Here is a 22,655-nt window from a genome sequence, read left to right as displayed (position 1 = left end):
GGTGAGACAAAACCAGACGGTAAAGACAAAGGGCTCTGCATTGAAATCCATCATACACGCCAGAAGGTCCTGAACTACTTGCTCATCCTTTTTCATCTTTGCTGGCTGGAATTCTACATGCTTCCTGTGGCGATGATGGCAGTTTAGGTTCTGCTTCACATAGCCTTTACCCTTGCAACATTGTTGGAAGATTAGGTGTGTTATGTTATTATATTTGTTTCTAGATTGATATTCCTATGCATTTTATCTTGCTTATTATATTGATGTCACCTATTATATTGATATCACCTAAACAACATCAGCTGGGGAGAAATTGGAAGTAAAGTGTCACTGCGAGAACATCTGCAGGAACACCAAAGGTAAAAATACATCAAGCCAGGACCAAGTGTGGAGAAGAGGGGTCACAGGTGCAGCGCACAACTTGGTTGGTGAGTTGGTGAGACGAAGGAGAACTCCAGGCAGGAATAACCCCACAGTACTGGAGAACTCTACGCACCTGTGTCACCTCAAGACCTCAGGAGGGACCCACCCAATACCTCCCCAGAGGAGCCTCTTGTTGGGAAAAAAACAAACAGAGCAGGAGAGGGGAGTTTAGCCTTGGCCAGGAGGAGGAGTTGGGCAGTGATTTGGCCACCACTGCCGACCTGGCCATCAGGAGGGTGTAGCGGAGGCGGGTCGAAACACCTGATGATCGATGGTTACCGCCTGAAGACATCAAATTTTCCTGGCCAAGGCTACATTCACCAAACGTGAATGGAGGAGAAGCATCGTTAGATGTAATTATAATCATGTATTACCTGCTTATTGTAAGTCGCTTTGGATTAAAAGTGTCTGCTAAATGCCAAAACTGTAAACTGTAAACTGTTAATTGTTGAGAACAGTTGCTTCTCAGTCAGTAGAAACTGTAACCATCCTTGCTTTAGCTTTGAACCAAGATTTGTGGTTGTCTCTATCCAAAGGTCTAGTGGCTGACAGGAGTTTGGTAGCCCTGCCATGGACTGGCTAAAGTGATCATTGAAGAAGTCCAACTGCTCATTTGACAGTGAAGAGAGCATTGCCCAATAATGTCATATGCCATCAGTCCAGCCGGCATGTTGTATGTTGAGGATTGGTAGCCTACTCTGGGCCATTTCATGCATGACATGCATCAATATTTTGCACAAGAGGGTCAGACATTTCTAAAAATGAGAGCCAGAAGTCGCCCATGTCTGTGCCAGGTTCCTCGTAGATTCTGTTGATTATATCCTTCATATCATCATCAACATCCTCAAGATTGCTGTAGGCTTCTTGTAGAGCCTCCTGTGTGTCTAGTAATACTAGTATTTTACATTGCCAAATCTTAAAATAGTTTGCCCCTCAATGGGCATGCAACTACATTCCACCTTATATGCTGTATACAGTAACAAAAAACGACAAAGGTCAATTACACGTGTTGACGTTTCCATTTTCCATTTTGGATTTTGGGCTCTCATGAATTTTGCCCGCATTTTTGCGAAGGGCATGGGAGCTCAATTTGTTATTTAACCTTCATAGATGACAAATCCACTAAGAAACCGACCATCGGACTCCACGGTCACGGAAGTATCAGAAATTGCCCAACTATAAAGACAATAAATATTTTAATGACAAAAATGTCTCAATTCTTGTGGAGGAAAATCAAGATTCACATTTGAGCAAGAATCGCCCAGAACTAGAGCCCAGAGGGGGAGACAGGCCAATAAAATAGTTGGAAAAACGAAACAAAAAAGAACGGTCAATTTGATCTGAAGTTCGTTTGTTACTGCCATTTTTTACTGCCATCGAGTGTTAATGTTTATCGGTGCAACTTTGTTTATTCTGAGTGCCATTTTCTAGTATGTCAAATAGATAATATCCATGATTGAATTCCCTTTTCTCTCTTTTAGGGAACTACTCATCCCCAAGTTGTCTCTGAGACTAAATTAGAAGAAGAGAAGCTGAGCACTTTAAGGCAAAAAGGACATCTCACAGCCTCCTCCTCTACAGCTAAAGGAGTGAAGGATAGTGAAATAGGAGACACTTTGGATCAGAAGAAAGAAAAAAGCAGAGTAATGGTGTGCTTTGGAAGATTGCAGGAGTATATGAGAGTAGTTACACATAGTGAGATGGAAGACACTCCAAAGGAGACAAAAGAGTTGAATGAAGAAAGAGACAGAAGAAGAGTGAAGCAATCTGAATTTACTCTGTTTGACCCTCCCTTCACACATGGCGATAACCCTCACATTCAGTCCCAGTCTCAACCCAAAATATACCCACTGGAACCTGGCAAGCATCACTCAAGCACCAAAACTCCTTCTCCATATCCTAACACATCCTCTGACTCCACCCTCAACAGACCTCGCATGGTTTCTTCACAGAAAACACAAGACAGAAAGAGAAGAAAAGAAGACTTGAAGGAGATTGATCTTCCCTCATCAAAACTCCCTCCATTTCCATCTTCAACTTTAGATGAATTAGATGAGTCTGGTATTCCATCTTCCCAAGATGCTCTACAGGAAGTAATTACACCCAACATGCATCCCTCTGTTGTTATAGTCTCCCCCATGTTGTCTTCCTCATTCATATCACAACAGTCCTCCCATGTTTCCCCAGAAGAAATGAAAGCCTTTGATTTGTCAACCTCCGACCAGCCTCTTACAGAGTCACTGTCTTCTGTGCATCCCTCTCTAGAGCTCCAAGATGAAACTTATCTAAGTTTATGCTTCAGTGGTTTGAAAATAGAAGAATCCATCGCTCTGCCTCGTTCTCACAGCTTACCCTCACAGACCCATATTCCATGTTTAGAGAACAAGGCAGGTTTCAGAGAAAAGCGCTCCCACAGCGTAAATGATGTTACACTACTGGACAAAACACAGAAAATTACACCTGATATAATTATGGTAGAAAACAAGAAATGCTACAGGTTCCACTGCACCCAAGCAGGGCTGTTCCAATGCAGCGTGACCGGCCTCGGGTTTAAGATGGAGGCAGAGGGAGATGTGACTTACAGGACCGTCCCCTGGGACCGAAGTCTTCTAGCCCAGCTTGTCAAGAGGCCTGCAGGACCACTGTTTGACATAAAAGGTTCTCAGAGGTCTGTGTGTCAGCTACGCTTTCCACATTGTGAGATCCTCTCCATGGGTGGAGGCAAATCCTTGTATGTTGTCCATATGAAGGATGATGGGCAAATTGAGCTGATCTACCCTGATGTGATCACAGAAACTCATGTTATCATAAATGTAAACGCATTTTCTCCCCATGGTCTTGTTAACGATGGTGAAAGCACCAAGCAGGCATTGGTGTCACTGTTTTATACACCACCAATTGATGATGATGATGACCCCATATCAACCCTGAAAGTATTGCTGCTACCTGGGAATGTTGTGCTGAGTGAAGTGATGAACACAAGGAGGAAGCTATTTGGAGAAGAGATTTACATTGAAAAGCCTCCATGTGACCTAACCCCAAATCAAGAATATACGCTCTCCACTTCACCTGCAGATGATTCCATTATAATTGAACCAGATAAGGCTAAATTCAGAGTTGATGAATCATCCTATCACAATTACATCTCAACATTTGAAGTGACTTTAGAGGTAAAGCTCAAGCGTGTTGGGCTGCATCTAAGAGACACAAACATCTCCGACTGTGCATGGAAAGGCTGTGTACACCTTTCAACTTCTGCTTTAAGGAGACAACAAGTTCAACGCACACTGAATCTTCCAACAGAAGACAGGCTGTTTTCTGTGCGGAGCAGCTTCATCGACAGCGTTTCAGATCCTGTCCTCAACATTCTCCTGGACAAACTTTTAGAGAAGGGGGTGATAATCAAAGATGAGTATGATGAAGCCCGTGCGAAGCCAGTGAAATCTGAAAAGGCACGTTGTGTCATCGACACAGTGTGGAGCAAAGGAACTGCAGCAAGTTCAAGCTTGATATTGTTCCTCTTTCAATCCGACCCGTACCTCTCCGAATATCTTAGGTTGACATAAAACTCTACTTGAGTTGGCACACTGAAGGGGAAAATCTTGCTTTTGCGAACGCCCATCATTTCGACCGGAGGGTTGCAACTCACTCCACGGAGGTTAAGGTTAGGGTGAGGGTTAGAGTCGGGTATCGAAAAGATGACATGTAGTAACAGCGACACGCCCCCCACTAAAGTTGGATCACTACATTAACTGTTATCTTTTCTATGACATGATCATCCACAGCAACTTCAAAGTACAAGAGCAATGACAGGTGCAATGCCTTGCTCAAGAACACTTCAACAGGGTGCCTGGCTACGGCATGGACACACATTGACTGTTTCAGAGAAGAATGCTGAAATGTAGAATAATTAAATTAGCGGATTGGGGAGTGGTGACCACTGTGGTACATCTGTAAGAATGCAAGAGAGTCTTCTTCTTCTCTTTAAGTAGGTTACAAAGGGTGCTTAAAGTGCAGTCCCAAGTTGCAAATAAGGAAAAAAAAATATTCTCTTCTGTGAAGTTATCCAAAAACACAGGAAAACACACTGAATGCTGCACACTAACTGAGCTGACTAACAACCCCCACCTTCTTGGACACACCTGGCCCTGCAATTAGCTGCCAGTCCCTCTCTCTAGCAGGGCCGTTTTTAGCTTTAGGTGAGCTAAGCGGCCGCCTAGAGCGCCAGCGCTAGAGGGGGCGCCGAAATGGAGGGAGTGGACCCAAACCAGCCCCAAACCGGCCAGAAACCGGCCCAAAACCGACTAAAATCACGCCAAAACCCGCAAAAAACGCGCACACGAGTGGAGAGAGGCACATTCTAGAGAGCTTGCATTGAGCGCTGATTAGACGCGCTACGGCCCTGCTCTCTAGGCTGAAACACAAATTATCAATTGTCAATCAAGTGAGATAGGCAAGCAATTAAATCAAATGTCCTTCATCACAAATACTATAAAGTCGGCCATCCCACCCATGACTAAAAATTGCAATATGAAACAAAATGCCAGACACCAGAGGATTAAACACAGGATGTTTCGACTTCGAACCTCAGGACAAAAACATTTTTGACAAATGCCTTCAAAATGTTTTAACTCATGAACTGGAATCATGCGTCTGACATTTTAACGTCTACTCTAGCTCTTGCAAGGACCCCAGATAGGTTTTAGGTTGCTTGATTCAGCATTTAGATGTTTGATAATCATTTTATCAGACATGCCCCCTTCCAATACAAACCCATAACTTCAAACTCCAGTTTAACCATTATAGATTAATCGAAAACAATTCACTCCAGTTTGCGTTAAACTCAGACCATATCTTCAACACAGTCTACTGGAATGGAACAAATACCATGAGCTGTTCTGACAGGACAGGACAGGACAGTACAGGACATCAGGAAATACGTGTAGAATATCCAATCGTATTACACGGTTAAAATCAAATGTCCTTTCCTATTTATTGACAAGCTTGTCCTCCTTGCCTGGGCACTGTAACAACAAAGCGGAAGTCAGAACATTTTGGATTCTCCACTCTTTCTTGGACACAATGAGAATTTGTAAAAACAAAACAACAGATTTCATGGAGATGTGGGGAGTTTATTAACAGAGAACCATTCTTTCTTTACCAAAGTCTCAGGACCTTTAAGATGATAATGGACTCAAGATTATTATGGAAGTTTGGATTTCCCATTAATAGGCAACTTGTTGATGCTCAAGGAAGACAGACTGTTGGATTTCTATTAAACATATTGTCAAATCCAAAGGCAATAGTTTCTCCTGCATGGATTCTATTTGGTGCTGGACCCCTTGAATCTCAGAAATGAAAAAAAAAAAAAAAGAAAGAAACTGATATTTCAAAATTCCTGTAATAACTCTTTCTGTATTTTCAAGTAAAACCTATTCTTTATCAATAATCTACTTGCCTTCTCTTCTATTCAGATTCCCTTGATGTTTCTAAATGTGAACGGGTGTGAGTACATCATTTTACTCAAGGTATAGCTAAGTTGTAAATTTAACTTAAATTGTTACTTAATTATTCTTTTTGTTATGATTATTTGTCAACGTTGTGATAAAGACATTATGAGACATGCATTGGAATGTGAGCTTCTCCACAGTGAGTAATTTAAAGGTGCATATAGCGATAATATCCTGGGTGATATGTGTGGCAACTTTTCATTTAACAGAGCACAGAAAACGAGAGGGTTGCGGTCAGCCCATGAGCCCAACAGACATCAGTTGACAACATTGCAAGGATACATTTCTAAATGAAGTAGCTATGCGCCCATAATGCGCATTTGAACAAATATTTTATAAAGTGATCTAATTATCATGAATATTATAAACCAGGGTTAGGGGGGAGGCAGTATAGAGACCAGGATTACTGCATGTTCTTGTGTGAGGGTTTCTACCCTAGGAGACACGGGGAGAACATGCAAACTCCACAAAGAAAGGCCCTTTCGCCAACCCCACCTAGGGTGTGGGCACTGATGACACGGAGGAGGGAACACACCCGCAGTGCCCACAGCGTCAAGAAGAAAGAGAAAACGAGCATGGAAAGGATGAAAAATAAAACTCAATGAATGAAAGAAACGTCTTCATTGTTTTATCCATCTCTAAATGGACCAAGAAATAAATTTTCTCACCATCATCAAACCTATTTGTACTATTGTATTACTACAATACAACATATAGGCCTACAGTTCATTGGCAAATTTTTACAGATGCCTGTTAAGCACAGGGGTTAAAGTTCTCCGTCCTGGGGACGGATTTCCGTCCTGAGGAGTCCCTAGGGGCTATTTATGAGATCAATGGAGATTTGCAAAAAATAATAATAAAGGGAGTGGGGGGGTGTAGCCATGACCGCGATGTTAATAACATGACCGAAATCGTCAAAATGCAGCATAATACTTGCTATAGTCAAGTCAAGTGATCTCCAAATTACAATGCATCCCTTCCCAGCAAATTATCTTAAAACATCTATGTGACTATGTATGAAGATGCGCTGCTCAGATGTGCAACAGGCTGGCCGCTGCCCAAGCAGCTGCTGTAACTTGACACCATTCACACCAAGTCAAGGTCCAAGCGTTAGCCATTAGCCTCAGTTAAGTTAAATTTCCGTCTTGGGATTTTCTTTTGCTTAACCCTTGTGAGACTACTTCATAGACGTATTGTAGATATATTTATTTTCACTGGTATAGATGTACACAGTATATATTAATAAATATATATGTCACGGTTAGATAGAGAAACAGTCAGATCGAGAAACGGAGCGCTCGTCATGCGGCTCGTCATGCGACTTATCTCCAATGGGGATCCACCAAGATCTACATTAAGTCTCATAAATGAATGCATGGTATATTTTACACATTGAAGTAATCTGGATCCTTGAGGTAAAAGCATAACATATTTCATTAAGTAAAAAATGCAACAGCATGAAAGGTAAATATAATTTTAATCTAAAAGATTCAAATACAACAGGAACATTATGACAACAAATATATATGCATACATCATCACTGTTGGGTGGAAACCCTGTATGTCCAAAACCTTATTACTATTTAAAAAGTATCTAAAATTGTGAAAATAGCTGATCTACAAGCTGACAAAACCTCAGCACGTTGTGGGCCGATAGATCTGCTAACATGGTGAAAATAGACAATCTACAAGCTCTACAAGTCTCTGTATTTTTGGGCAGTGTACAGTATTGTGTCCTTTTTCCTGTGTTCTGAACAGGCCACTTCTGCAGGAATTTGCCTCCACTGTCCGCTTGCTGAATCTAGCCGTGGAGGCACGTCACCTTTGGACAGGTTGTGCAGAGAGAGAACAGCTGAGCTCTGGGAGACATCAAAGGAGAAATAGAGAGAAATATAATCAATACAAATTCAGTGTCACACAAAGGTGACAGTTTATGTTTGCCTATGTTATAATACAGTATGCCATCACACATCAGATCCCACCATGGCCATATCTTTTATTAGAAGCCATTAGCCATCTGACTGTAACATCATGCAGGGGCCATATATGTCCATACATAGACATTTGTGTCCGACTGTCCGTGGCAAAGATTTGGACTGGTCCGTGGCAAATTTAGTTTTACACTTAATATTAATGTTCTTATTTTGAGCATGAGACCCAATTACAGAACACGTCTCAATGCAGGTTTTCTTCAGAATATGTATGACACTGATTTACTGGTTCGCAAATGTTTTATTTACACAGACCCTTAAAGGACCTACACCATGAATTTTCACTTTTTCTATTTTAAAACCTTTTTTTGGGGTCCCACTGGCACCTTCGATCCTCACAAAGTGCTATTTCTGACCATTGTGTCTTTCTCTGTTTTTGGGAAGGCAGAGTTGAAAAGCTTTCCACAGGTTCTCAGAACAGTGCTGTTCTGAGAGTTGATCCGTGTGACGTCACACGGATTCCCCCCCCCCCCCCCCCCCCCCCCCGCCCTTCGGGTAAAAACCAGAGCTACTGTTGTAAACCCAGCCCCTCATTTGTTTCTAATTTGCTTAGCCTCCACCTCCATCTGCAGCTGGCTTACTGTTCTGGGGCTGCTCACTCAGTGCTCTCACTCTGCCTCCCTGTATAGTAGACAGAGTCATTTCCTTCTTTTATTCTATCAACATTTTTGCTATCAACATGTCCAAGGAGAAGTCTTAACGTTCCTGGATTGCACTATATATGTGACGTTATAGACTGTGAGGACCCAAGCTTCGTCCGGTGGCCGGGTGGGAGCTCGCCGCGGAGCTCGCCGCGGTGGCCGGGTGGGAGCTCGCCGCGGAGCGAGCCGCGGTGGCCGGGTGGGAGCGAGCCGCGGTGGCCGGGTGGGTGCGGAGCTCCGCAGCCAGATGGAGGTCCACCGTGAGCAGTGCGAGCGCCCCGGAGCCCGTGGTCAAAAAGTTTCGGAACCCGGCTAGAGTGAGCTAAAACACCCCGGTCCTCCCTCCGCTATCCCCGGCTATAGAGAGCTTAAACACGCCGCCTCTTCTATCACTGTCCCCGGCTATAGAGGGAGCTGGCCGGCAACAGAGGGCACACACACCCCCGGTCTTCCCTTCGCTGTCCCCGGCTAGAGTGGGCTAAAACACCCCGCCTCTCCCCTCACTGTCCCCAAACAGCGATCGCCGATTCTGAACGTACTTTACTATTATATGAAATGGATGCTTCCCTCTGTTTCCCAAACACTGGGTCGGGACCCATTTGTGAGTCGCGGAGACAGTTTTATGGTTTATGGGCTGTTATATTTCATACATTTTATACATTATACATAAATACAATGCGGGTGGGGTTGATTGTCTAATGTAGATTAACGTTCTCTAATGTCTGGTCTAGCAGCGGTCGCCCTGTGTCATTTGACAGTAGGCTTATATCATACAACATAGGCCTACAGTAGGCTATAATCAGAGCTGCAACATTATCTTATTTTTGTAATTGCCCAATATTAACATTATGTGTTGTCAACGTTGGAGGAGTGGAGAGGAGGGGAGGGGGGAGGGGTGGAAAAACCCCACTAGATGCGCCCCTGAGCAAACAAAGGCCGTTTTGGTATTGCAGCTGGAGAGCCTAATTATAGCACACCTAGAAGAAACAAAAGGAATGGTCAGAGTGTTTGTTGAGGGTTAAGACCTGTCTAAGACTCAATTTTGAGCATATATTTATTCAAAAAATAGAGTTTTAAAAGCATGGTGTAGGCCCTTTAAGGTCCGTACACACCGAGGGCGAATAGCGAATTAGCGTATAATTCGCTTTTAGTTTAAAACCTTATAAAGTCAATGGAAGCGTCCACACCAAACGCAAATTAAAAAAAAACGAAAAGGCGTCTGTTTTGTATTCGCCATTGTGTCGAATTTAGCGAACATTCGCTGGTGAACTCCTCTCTCTCTCTGTATCAAAGCAAGCTCACTTTATCCCACTTAAAGAGAGAGAGAGAGAGAGCATGGTCGAGGGACCTTCCCTTTGCATTGAGGCCGAGGGAAACAGTGTTTCTTTCTCCTTTTCCGTGTCTCTCGTCTGTGTGGCTGCTTGGACAGGTAAAAGCATGGTTTATGTGTTTGTTATTGTAGGCTACTTTATATCTGCAAAAAGACTAATGTTTTAAAATAAATCGCTGGGTATTAAATACAATAGGATCCGAAATGAGTGGATTAGAAGGAAAGTACTGGAAATTGTACAAATTGTACAAATACCTACAAGTATGTTCCACGTTGGAGTGCCCGTTGGGTAGTTCTTTATGCCCATACGGTGTTCCATGCGAGCCCACACTGTTTCGTAGGAACAGTATTTGTAGTTATAATATAGGAAAACCCCTAGTGCGAAGGAGGAAACCCCCTCCTTCGCACTAGACGAGTGACTTCTCACAAGTTTTGCTCTTATGAAATGAAACTATCAGTATGGGGAGATGTGGTTGTTACCACGGAGACACAGTCACACACACACAACTTTCCCCTTGCCAGCCAGCCAGCCAGCCAGCCAGCCAGCCAGCCAGCCTGCCTGCCTGCCTCCTGCCTGCCTGCCTGCCTGCCTGCCTGCCTGCCTGCCTGCCAGCCACCTGACCCTGACATGCCTCTGTATACCTGCAGTGCGTGCTGGTCGTTTATCTTGGTTGTCATTGCTTTACAAAGAGCGTACGTTGTTGCACAAAGGGTCTTTGCTTTAGTTGGCGTGAAGGAGCTGAGGTCACCGACCGTTCAAGGCGACGCGACAAAGCCTCCTGTGGACCTTTGGACCGTGAGGGTCTGATAATGAAGAGGAAGAAATCCTTCTCCCTTCACTCAGCTCTGATGAGAAGAACGTGTTGCTGCAGCAATGGTGAGTAGTGCTCATTTACTCTGTAGGATGCTTTAAACTGGAATTATATAAGTGTATCAAACTCTTATTAATAGCTTATTAATGCAGTGGTTCTCAACCTTTTTCAGGCCGCAACCCCCAAACTAATATTTGAACTGGGGACCCCTCCCACTAAGAGTTGAGGCATTCCATTTTGTATAACAGGGTCCTATTGTGAAAATAGGTGATCTACATGCTCACAACTGAGCGTGTAGATCTGCTATTTTCACAATTTCTGCCTCTAACATTTGACAATTTGGCCAATGTTTAATTTGTCATTTTAGAGGTATTAAAAAAGTTCTTAAGTTGTCACTTTAGAAATGTGCATACCCGCTCTATACACTTAAACGTCATGTTGGTTTGTTTTAAACAATGTTTCACATCATCTGGGCCCCCCCAAAAAACGATTTGGGTTAATACCACTGTATTAATGAACCGGCCTGTTTTTCACAGCATTGACCTGAAATCTTTGGTTAAACAGGTGTGTGTGAGATGCTTATTATTAAGGCTGTGTTCTATTCCATTCTAATGGGATGTTGGCTTACTGGAGAGAGACGCTGCCACATCAGGCACGTGCACACATACTGTGTAGACATCAAAAGGGGTTTTGAGCCCATGCCCTTTTACCTGTCTGTAAAAAGTGCCCTCTCCAGACCATGAATGCAGCATTTACTACGGTGAAAGAGATGCAAATGTCCCCCTTTCCATGCCATATACCTGATGGCAGCATTCCAGCATTCAAGAGAATTGCCTTGTCCAAACTCTTATGTTGAAAGAACTGCCCTCTGTGTAGAAATCCATAACGTACACCACATCTCCAGTATTGACTTGTTTATGCTTAGTTCAGGGTGGTATTAAGCACCGAAAATAGACGACCTCCAAGCTCAAAAGCTTGGAGGTCTGCTATTTTCAATATTTGCACCAAAAGGCCATTTTAGAAATGTCAGCATCTGCCTCTAACATTCTCTGCATGTCCCTGACTGTGGCACACTAAACTTTTAAATTATTTCCAATTTCCCATTAAGTGTGACTTTGTTTACCTCCTATTTCATGTCAGTATATACTGGATAGTGGCTGTGGAAAGAGATCATTTTGTTTTAAAAGTCTGCATATAGCCAGCAATGCCAATGTGCTTTATAAAGGTTTATATAAAGTTGCAGGTTGTTTTTATAAAGAAAGAAAACCACCTTGCACATTTCTGTATAGCAAGCATGTTTATATATAGCATCTGCCTGTCCAGTTGCCTTGAGGCCGAAGATGAAGTTTTCTCTGCTTCCATGTGTTGCATTGCATAATTTGAGGTCCAATGTGTTTGAGCCCCGGTCACACTCTGCGCTGAGCTCTGATGCATCCCATTTTGAAGGCTGGAGTTTGGCCATTTACAATCTGTTTGTTAATAATATGCAACGACAACCTCCTCCGGAGACCATAACAGCTACAGTATATAAACAATGTGAAGCTACAGTATTATTCAACCCAGAGACCCACAGAACCAGAGGGAAGTAATAATAATCTGACAAATTCAACATTCCATTGCCGGACTTATCAGGAGTGATGTAACACACCTCTGTCTGTCTGTCTGTCTGTCTGTCTGTCTGTCTGTCTGTCTGTCTGTCTGTCTGTCTCTCTTTCTCTCTGACTCCCCCCTCTTTCCTTCCCTCTCTCTGTCTGTCTGTCTGTCTGTCTGTCTGTCTGTCTGTCTGTCTGTCTCTCTCTCTTTCTCTCTGACTCTCCCTTCTCTTTCCTTCCCTCTCTCTCTCTCATCACACACACGCGCACACAGTGTTTGCAGCATCACTATACTATCCATCCACCACTTCATTTGTCACATGTAGGGCATAAGAAAGAAAGAGGTCGCACAGCTCTTCAGCCACCATGCACGATCTTTAACTGAAACCAACGTTTCCACCGTATCAGTCTTCTTCAGGGTGACATACAGGGCATGACAACAAACAACAGACATCCATCCGTTGTCCATACAAACACAGAACACTAGCCTGTTGTAAACCTGTGTGTGTGCATGCATGCGTGTGTGCGTGTGTGTGTGTGTGTGTGTGTGTTTGTGTGTGTGTGTGTGTGTATGTGTGTGTGTGTGTGTGTGTGTGTGTGTGTGTGTGTGTGTGTTTGTGCGCGCGTGTGTGTGTGTGTGTGTGTGTGTGTGTGTGTTAAGGCATTCACGAATAGTGATTTTTAGTATTCGAATTATTCAACCTAAAAGTATTCGAATTGTCGAATATTCGACAGGACTGGCCAAACTGTCAAATATTAAGTAAGCAAGAGGCGAATATTGTGAAAATAGGCAATCTACATGCTCACAACGCCTCGCGTTGTGAGGCGTTGTGAGCATGTAGATCTGCTATTTTCACAATATTTATCTGCGGAACCGAGTCAAATTAAATGTAATACCTACAATTCCAAGTGCTTGTCAGGGTGGGGGTCCCCAGGTTCAAATATGTTTATTTTGGGGGTCACGGCCTAAGAAGGTTTGAGAACCCCTGGTATAGAGCATTAACAAATTAATCCACCAGGGGCATTGACAACATTCTTATGACTTCCTATCTAGCCAAGCTTTATAAACTATAGAGAATACAATAAAAATAAGCGAATATTCGACTTCGGTGAACAACATCACCATATTCGAATATTCGAATATTCGAATAGTTGGTGAATGCCCTAGTGTGTGTGTGTGTGTGTGTGTGTGTGTGCGTGTGTGTGTGCGTGCGTGCGTGCGTGGGTGCGTGCGTGCGTGCGTGCGTGCAGACTGAGGCAGGCAAACAGGGGAGTAGAGTCGCTCCGCCAGCCTTCTTGACCCATGTGTACAAAATGTCAGGAAACGGAAGTGAGTTTGTTTCCTAGCCAGGACCATTGTTGTTGTCTGGCCGGGCATGCAGGGAAAAGAGCAGCACAATCAAACACGTAAACCTTCTATACTTGGTTAACATGGCCGGCTCTGTACTTGGTCTGCTCTTTTCCCCCCTCGACACCAAGTCTCTCTGTGTCGATCTACAAGGTCACAATGTGTCGCAACTTGTGGGCAAATGTTAGGGATGCTAGGGTTCAAGAGGGTAAATCCGTTACTTCAGTAAACACCATGTACTTGGTCTGCTCTTTTTTCACTCTTCAACACATTTTTTTTTGCCAAAACAATTAAAGGAATAGTTCACCCCTATTGATTACTCACCCCATGGAGAGTTGAATTCATGGATATTTGTTTGTTTTTGTCGCATTCTTAAGCTGATAATTTGATGACCAGCCGTACGTGGTTCCCTATGGAGACACAAAGAGCCTGCTTTGTTCCCTATGGAGACACAAAGAGCCTGCTTTGTTCCCTATGGAGACACAAAGAGCCTGCTTTGTTCCCTCAAATGATTGGCTTGGGAATGCGACAAAAACAAATAATGATCTTAATTCAAGTCTCCATGGAGTGAGTAATGGATAACTATCCCTTAGAACACTAAATGAAACACTTAAACCTTCTGTACTTATATCTGATCTACAAGATCACAATGTGTCGTAACTTGGGGAAAACGCGTTCCGCTTGATAATAGAGATGGGTTCAAGTGGATACAGCCTAGTGTACACTTAAAGGGGAAGACCACCCATTTTCAATATTGAACTATGTCATTAATATACCTTAGAGGAGTTGTGTGGAAATAAAATAAAAAAAGTTCCCCCTATACTGTGTTGCCTAGAACTGGAGGATTGATTTTGGGGTTTGTATTGTAAAGTACAACGGTGTGATGTCATCACGTTGTGATTTGCAATACAACCCCCAAATCAATCCCCCAGTTCTAGGCAACACAGAAGAGGGGGAACTTTTTTTTTTTCCACACAACTCCTCTTAAGGTATATTAATGACATAGTTCAATATTGAAAATGGGTGGTCTTCCCCTTTAAGTACTCTAGGATGTAATTGTATACGAGTTCTTCTCTGTATCGGTCCGGCCTTTTTCCCCATCTGCACCAAATCTCTTTGCTAAAAATAGCTGATCTAAACACACACACACAACACATTGCGAGCTTGTAGCTCCTCTATTTGTGTCAACTTCCCCAGAATAAGGATGCTAACTAGTGTATACTGTAGGTTTCAAGTGGTTAAAAAAAGGCTCGGCTGAGAGGCTATTATGTCAAACATCCGGTGGGTGTTTTGTTTTCCCCCTGTAGTGAAGGTTTCTTTGGAAGTGAACCTCCTCCCAGTGTGTGTGTGTGTGTGTGTGTGTGTGTGTGTGTGTGTGTGTGTGTGTGTGTGTGTGTGTGTGTGTGTGTGTGTGCGCGCGCGCGTGCGTGCGTGCGTGCGTGCGTGTGTGTGTGTGTGTGTGTGTGTGTGTGTGTGTGTGTGTGTGTGTGTGTGTGGAGGGTTCACATGCAGTCACACATCAAATGAGTCTTTAGTTTTTACAGCAAAGCAGCTCTCACCACCGAAACCTCTGCTTCCAAGATGAGCGTCACGGAAAAGGTGTCTGGTGATAAGATCTGTTATAAGCAGGGTGGTAGGTTGAGTGGTGGTGTATGAATGCATGCATGATGCTGTGTGTGAGACTTGGACTTGTTTCTCTCTCTCTCTCTCTCTCTCTCTCTCTCTCTCTCTCTCTCTCTCTCTCTCTCTCTCTCTCTCTCTCTTCCGCAAATGCACAGAATGTGATTTAGACAGCAGGTTGTCTTTAGACGGAGGCTATTAGCTGTTAATCATTGTTTGCCTGTTATCCTATGGTTTGTTTGAGGCACTCTCGGCACTCTTAATGATGTTTTCTTTGCCTTGTTTATTGACTAAGAGTTCATGCTTGTTCTCTGCTCATGTTGCTCTCACTCACTCACTTTAGACACTTGTTAAGAAGAGCGTCTGCTAGATATATGAGACTCGAGAAGAGTGGAGAGTGAGTGAGTGAGTGAGTGAGTGTGTGTGTGTGTGCGTGCGTGCGTGTCTACACTCTTTGTTGTGGCATCTATGACTGAACTGTTTGTTTTCTCCTGCAGTCCAGGAGGTCTTGGATAGAGGAGACCTTCTTCAAGAGGGAGTGTTTGAAGTTTATTCCATCCTCCAGGGACCTTCACAGGTAACAAGACCAATGCCTCATTCACACTACGAAAAGCCAAGCTAATGGTTTGCTTGGTAATTCAATGTATTCTCTATGCAAAACAGCTTTTAAAATTTCCAAGCTGGAAAAAAAGCTTGGAAATGTTTAAAGCTGGTTTGCATAGAGAATACATTGAATTACCAAGCAAACCATTAGCTTGGCTTTTCGTAGTGTGAATGAGGCATAAGCGTGCATCTTTTGGGGCATCAGGCGATGGCAATTTTTGATAATATAATTGAATTAAAAGCGTATGTTAACCATGTTGACCCCGGCTTCCCTATTTTGGGAACATTTGTAAATTTTCTTTCAAACAGATTAAAAATATCAACAATAGCTATTTGTCGTACACAGATACAGGGCTTAAAGGACAACTTTGTTTACCGTGCTATAATGTGGGGCATGCGTACGCATGGGGGCATGCGTACACGCGGCTAAATTTGTCTTTTTAGACACAATAAGCCAGCAGTTTCTTTATTGCTGTTTACAGTAAGACTTCTAGCCCCCATAAGTCACATCCAACCATGAAGCGTTGTATGTTGGGAATGGGCTTATTCTTTGTAAAATGTACGCATGCCCTCAACCACTGAAATAAGAATCTCTAAAACAATAGAAAGAAGTAAATTAAATGATATGAACACTCATCTTTTATATTCTTTAATTACAATCTAAAATATGAACCCTTGTTGTAAAAAAAACTAAAGTTGTCCTTTAAGTGGTCAATACAAATCAAACCATGCCTGCATCACTGAATGCATGATTGGCTGACATGGCTTAAAATCCCACCATGTGTGTGTTAGGAAAGATTTGTTCTGCTCATATCTTACTACCAGTAGTGCAGGGGTTCTCAAACTTTTTTAGGCTGTGACTCCCAACATAAACATATATGGACCCCCACATAGCACTTGGAATTCTAGGTATTACATTTAACGTTACTCGGTTCCACATTGTGAAAATAGCAGATCTTCATGCTCACAACGCCTCGCACTGCGAGGCGTTGTGAGCATGTAGGTCTGCTATTTTCACAATGTTCAACTTTTGCTTACTTCATATTTGACCGTTTGGCCAGTTTGATATTAAAATGGTCTTGAAAGTCCTTAAATTGTCACTTTATAAATAATTTTTTTACATTAAGCTAATCATGATCTGAGGACCCCACAACATAATTTGAGAATGAGAATAAGTTTGAGAACCACTGAAATAGTGACTGGATCAGACATGCTGGAGTACTGTGTGCTATTATTCAGTCTGCCTACTTCCCCTTCACTTTCTTTTCTAACGTGACATTTCCTGTTTTTGATTTTTTACAGATGCCTTCCAGCATGCCAAGTGTGCCAAAACTTGATACGGTACGATTTATCCCACGCGTGTGTGTGTGTGTGTGTGTGTGTGTGTGTGTGTGTGTGTGTGTGTGTGTGTGTGTGTGTGTGTGTGTGTGTGTGTGTGTGTGTGTGTAACCAGCATGCGCCCAATTTAAGTATAGAGAATATACAAGCACTGTGAGTTTGTGCATCTGCTATCTTTGAAAATCTATTGGGGAAATCTTTAGAATAATTTTGAATGAATTACATTTTTTAGAAGGCAAATCTTCTCTTCTGGGGACCCCTGGTTAAAAATAAATTCATGTGAATTCGGGGGTCCTCCTTGGCATGAAAAGGTTTGAGACCCCACTGCCTTAACCCATATTGACTGCTTTAACTATTGAAAAATAGCAGATATACAAGCTCACAGCGGGGCACCGAGTGCCGCGCTGTGAGCTTGTAGATCTGCTATTTTTGAAAAAGTCGTGAAAATGTGTGCAAATCTTTGAAAGCGAACGTTTGTAACTCAAATTTAGCTTCTGGGTGGTTCCTGGAACTAAACTAACTATTTTGAGATGGGGGTCCGTGGCCACATACATATCATTTTGGGGGTCCTTCACATGAAAAGGTTTGAGAACCACTGACATAGTAGTCTCTCAAGAACAGACTAACATGAGCTCCAGTTAAGTGAAAAGGAACTTTTCTTTGACGATGGCTAGCCACATTGCTGACATAGAAACATAGGTTTTTAAAAAAAGAATTCAAAAGACACCTATAATCGGGTCAAAATTCTAATTTCCACGAAAAAAAGAAATTGCAGATCTACAAGCTCGAGTGCCGCGCTGCGAGCTTGTATATCTGCTATTTTTCAATAGTTAAAGCATGAAATAATGATACACAATAATGCGTACTGCTCCCCATGCCTCCTTGTGTTTATAGATGCCACTGTGGTCGTCTGGTAGGGGAGCACTCCCTGCAGGCCTCTGCCCCCCCTCCTCCCGTGTCCCTGTGTCCCTCTGCCCCATCTCCCACGTCCCAGTGTCCCCCTGGGCCCTCGACCCTTCCTCCCATGTCCCCGTGTCCCCCTGGCCCGGGACATCCCGAGGAGCACTGGTCCATGGAGCTCCACACTCAGGCCAGTCCCACCAACGCCTACGGGACCATCGATTTCCAGGACATCGCCACACGTGCCAGCCGGGCCAAGGTCTGTAGGCCTCTTATAACCCGACTCGTCTGATCACAAGGTCTGGGTTTCTCTCTCAATAGCGACCTTAACCCATTTAGGGTTAGAATTATCGACTGCTTTAACCAGTGAAAAATAGCAGATATACAAGCTCACAGCGCGGCACCGAGTGCCGCGCTGCAAGCTTGTAGATCTGCTATTTTTGAAAAATCATGATTTTTTTTGCAAATCTTTGAATATATCTACTTAAAAGCTAACATTTGTAACTTTAATATTTGCTTCTGGGTGGTCCCTGGAACAACATATTTTGAGATGGGGGTCCGTGGCCAAATACCTGTAATTTTGGGGGTCCTTGACATGAAAAAGTTTGAGAGCAGCATGATTTAGAAGGATTTAAAGTCGGGTCAAAGATCGGGTCAAACAAAGACTTGCACTCATTTTCACGATTTTTTCAAAAATAGCAGATCTACAAGCTTGCAGTGCGGCACTCGGTGTCGCGCTGTGAGCTTGTATATCTGCTATTTTTCTAAAGTTAAAGCATAAAATAATAGTTAAAGTGGTTAAAATCTAACGCGACTCAGGCACGTTCCAGGTATTTGAGAGTTAAGCAACGCTACGGCAACGGCAGATGACAACAGTAGCCGGAAATGATCCGCGCTCGATAGATAAACCTGCCGTCGCCGCAGCCGTCTCTACTACGGCAGAAGATCCCTTCCCACGTAGCGCCTACTCCGTCTGCTGCGTGTACGCGTAGCCATGGGAACCAAAGCGTTCAGTGAAAGGGGTGGGAACCCGTCGCCACCGAGGCTTTGCTTATTTCATTACGTCATTTGCGATTACGTCATAGCAGCCGTAGTTCGCCTGGCGTTGCCGTCCTGAAAATGGTGGCCTCCTTGAAATTCTTACCCTGATTGGAACACAGGTTATAATTATTCGTTCCTGAAAAGGTAACCATTTTGGACAATAATAATTACCTACTCCTCCTGTGAGGGAAATTCAGCCCAACTGAATGGATGCCCACAAGGAGCGTGCGAGCAATTAGGGCCACACATCGACATTGCTGGTCTGGCCTAGATTCGAACCAGGGACAACCAGGGGCTCTGGTTCCCCAGGCGGGCTCCCTAACCATTCAGCTATGGAATGGAACCAGGGACAACCAGGGGCTCAGGTTCCCCAGGTGGGCTCCCTAACCATTCAGCTATGGAATGGAACCAGGGACAACCAGGGGCTCTGGTTCCCCAGGTGGGCTCCCTAACCATTAAGCTATGGAATGGAACCAGGGACAACCAGGGGCTCTGGTTCCCCAGGTGGGCTCCCTAACCATTCAGCTATGGAATGGAACCAGGGACAACCAGGGGCTCAGGTTCCCCAGGTGGGCTCCCTAACCATTCAGCTATGGAATGGAACCAGGGACAACCAGGGGCTCTGGTTCCCCAGGCGGGCTCCCTAACCATTCAGCTATGGCTGCCCCTACACAGGGTTTCCACCCAACAGCGACCCTATGTATTTCCTATGCAGTATGTTCTGATAAGCTACGTATTTCCCAGTGGTGCAAGTAACTAAGTACATTACTCAAGTACTGTACTTATGTACAATTTTTAGAAATGTGTACTTAAAGGGATCCCTGGCTAATAAGACAAATATGCCTTAATACATTATAATTGTCCTCTATAACTACAATGTAAAATTAAAAACACCTTAAATATTTTATTTCTTCTAGAAATAGCTAATCTTTCACTCAATAGGGGAAATGCCTGTCGCAAGTTGATGATGTCATAAATGTAATTTGCGATCTATCCCTATGGAATTTATGGCATGCATGTGCAAATAAAAACAAACATAATACTTCCTATGGTTAATATGAGCATTAAATCAATATTTCAAATGTGTTTGTGTTTTGTTTTTTTGCACATGCATGCCATAAAAATGACACATGACATTTATGACATCATCAACTTGCGACAGGCATTTCCCCTATTGAGTGAAAGATTAGCTATTTCTAGAATAAATAAAATATTTAAGGTGTTTTTAATTTTACATTGTAGTTATAGAGGACAATTATAATGTATTAAGGCATATTTGTCGTATTAGCCAGGGATCCTTTTAAGTATTTCCGATTTTCAATACTTTTACTTATACTCCACTACATCTCAGATCCAAATGTTGTACTTCTACTCCACTACATATATTTGAAACCTTTATTTACTAGTTACTTTGTCGATTTGTATTATTATTATTATTATCATTATTATTAAAAAATATACATTATCCACTTCAGCGTTTTGCCCATTTGAAAACAGAGGATGAATTCCAGACTTTTACTTGACTAGTATTTCTACATTGCAGTATTGATATTCATACTTCTTCCACCACTGGCAGTACGTCCGCGTGGCCGTGGACTCCAAGCCAGAGGCGCTGCTCCAGCTGATGCTGAGGGAGTGGCAGATGGAGCGACCCAAGCTGCTGATCAGCGTCCATGGAGGTTGGGAGAACTTCCCCCTGCCCGCCAAGGTCCAGCAGGCCTTCAGCAAGGGCCTGGTCACTGCTGCCCAGAGCACCGGGGCCTGGATCCTCACCGACGGCATCAACACCGGTAAGAGGACGGACGGACGGACGGACGGACGGACGGACGGACGGACGGACGGACGGACGGACGGACGGACCGACCGACCGACCGACGGACCGACGGACCGACCGGTGCTTCTTGGGAAGAGATGTGTGGAAATCAGATTTGTCTGAACTTAGTGTAGCCCTTTGGAAAATAGGAGCTACTAGATACATAAACTACCTGACAACGCCAGTTGGATTTTCACCAACGCCATTTAAGGCTTTTACTTAGGTTCGTTACAGAGCTTTAAGAACTGGGTAGGAGAGGTCAAGAAAACTACAAGGTTACAAAAGTTGACATTTTATTTACATTAAAAGGTAAAGGCAACAATGTAGGCCACATAATAAATCAGCTCTGGTCTTCCTTATAAATTACCATTAGATTTGACTCCATAAAACAGCAAATTAGACACAGCAAACACAGCACACAACACTACAAGGCGTTTACTGAAATCAAGATAAAAAGGCAAATAAAAGGTAGGACCAATACTCTAGTAAATCAGTGGTTTTCGAAGTCAGAAAGTAAAAAATAAAAACAATCATTAACATCTTAAAGTAAACATTACGTGCACGTAATACTAACAAAAACACTTACCATGGGGCGAGCAGAGTGCAGTGCACCATTGCAGAAAGCTGCCTCACTTTAACATCTACATCTTCCATTAAAAGCATACAGTACATCATATAAATACCCCCATGCCAACAACCCCTTTCTGGTCACACTGTCCCACTCCGCTCACTCCATGATCTTCCAGTCTGCTGTTGTGCCTAAACACACTTCTTTTAAAGGCACCTGGACCACACCCACAATCACCTGAAAGCAATCACAACACAAGTGGTCAGTTGGTTGTTCATGACAGATGACACACCCACATAGGCAGTGGGAATAAAATACTTGACATTAATCTCCACCCAGTTACATTCACCCCAACTTTTACACAGCCATGTCCTCATGGCTCGCACAATAAAAGGGCTTCAGGATGGTCCTGCTCTTAGGAGGGGCCTCAGCTCTGTTGCATCTGGTTAGTGGCATCACACCTCACACACCAGCCGTTGCTCAGACTCAACCAGGTCCACCTTGATTCCAGAACCCCTCCAGGCTACACATCCTCCTAAAGGAGAAACAAAGTGCAACACAAAACCTACCAGCAATTTACTTTTCAACCAGACCACAAAGTTACTACATAGCATCCACAACCAATTTAGCATTGCCCAGCACCAGTTCCCCCCAGTCACACACCACACATTTTGGGGTACCTCCACGCCACCTGCACTCCTACCATGTGTCCCCCCCTTTATGGGGTGGCTGCACCTCATGAGCGGTTTGACACAACTTGGGCAGGGACGGTCCACCGGGTGCCCTATAGGTATGACCATCAGCATCACCCATAGCACCTGAACCTCGATCCCTCTCACAGCCCTGTCACAGTGGCATTACAGAAAGGAGTGGCTCCAGGGAAATGGTCCCTTTGGACCACCTCCAACTTCCTTTAAGGACTGGCAACCAACCCGATCAAGCCTCCTACCGCCCAGTCCCTTGACGGGAAAGCCTGGACCCGCACTGGAGCTGCAGAGGCTCTCCTCCCCATGTTCTCAAACTCACAGAGGGCTAGTGGGGCAAACACACACCATTAATTAATTAACACATACCATAAAAACATTTGCTGGTCTGGCAAAAAGAGTACATTAAAAACATAGTTAT

The 22,655-nt window shown here is 43.6% G+C and overlaps 1 protein-coding gene across 1 annotated transcript in view; it reads left to right on the top strand.

Annotated features, from left to right (window-relative positions):
• Window positions 1-21,771, top strand: part of LOC308295003 (uncharacterized protein) — a gene marked incomplete at its 3' end in the record, with an annotated part of 61,661 nt that extends 39,890 nt beyond the window's left edge. Inside the window, exons 11-16 of the mRNA XM_080737939.1 lie at window positions 1,905-2,283; window positions 3,727-3,896; window positions 15,765-15,844; window positions 18,103-18,367; window positions 20,726-20,939; window positions 21,623-21,771. Of these exons, the coding sequence (XP_080594065.1) occupies window positions 1,905-2,283; window positions 3,727-3,896; window positions 15,765-15,844; window positions 18,103-18,367; window positions 20,726-20,939; window positions 21,623-21,771 (1,257 nt within the window). The remainder of the gene's footprint in view (window positions 1-1,904; window positions 2,284-3,726; window positions 3,897-15,764; window positions 15,845-18,102; window positions 18,368-20,725; window positions 20,940-21,622) is intronic.
• Between the last annotated feature and the right edge of the window lie 884 nt (window positions 21,772-22,655).

This window comes from Nannobrachium achirus, assembly GCF_963921795.1.
Source record: "Nannobrachium achirus genome assembly, chromosome: 12".
In the NCBI taxonomy this organism is placed as follows: Eukaryota; Metazoa; Chordata; class Actinopteri; order Myctophiformes; family Myctophidae; genus Nannobrachium; species Nannobrachium achirus.
This window is presented reverse-complemented; position numbering and strand designations above follow the sequence as displayed.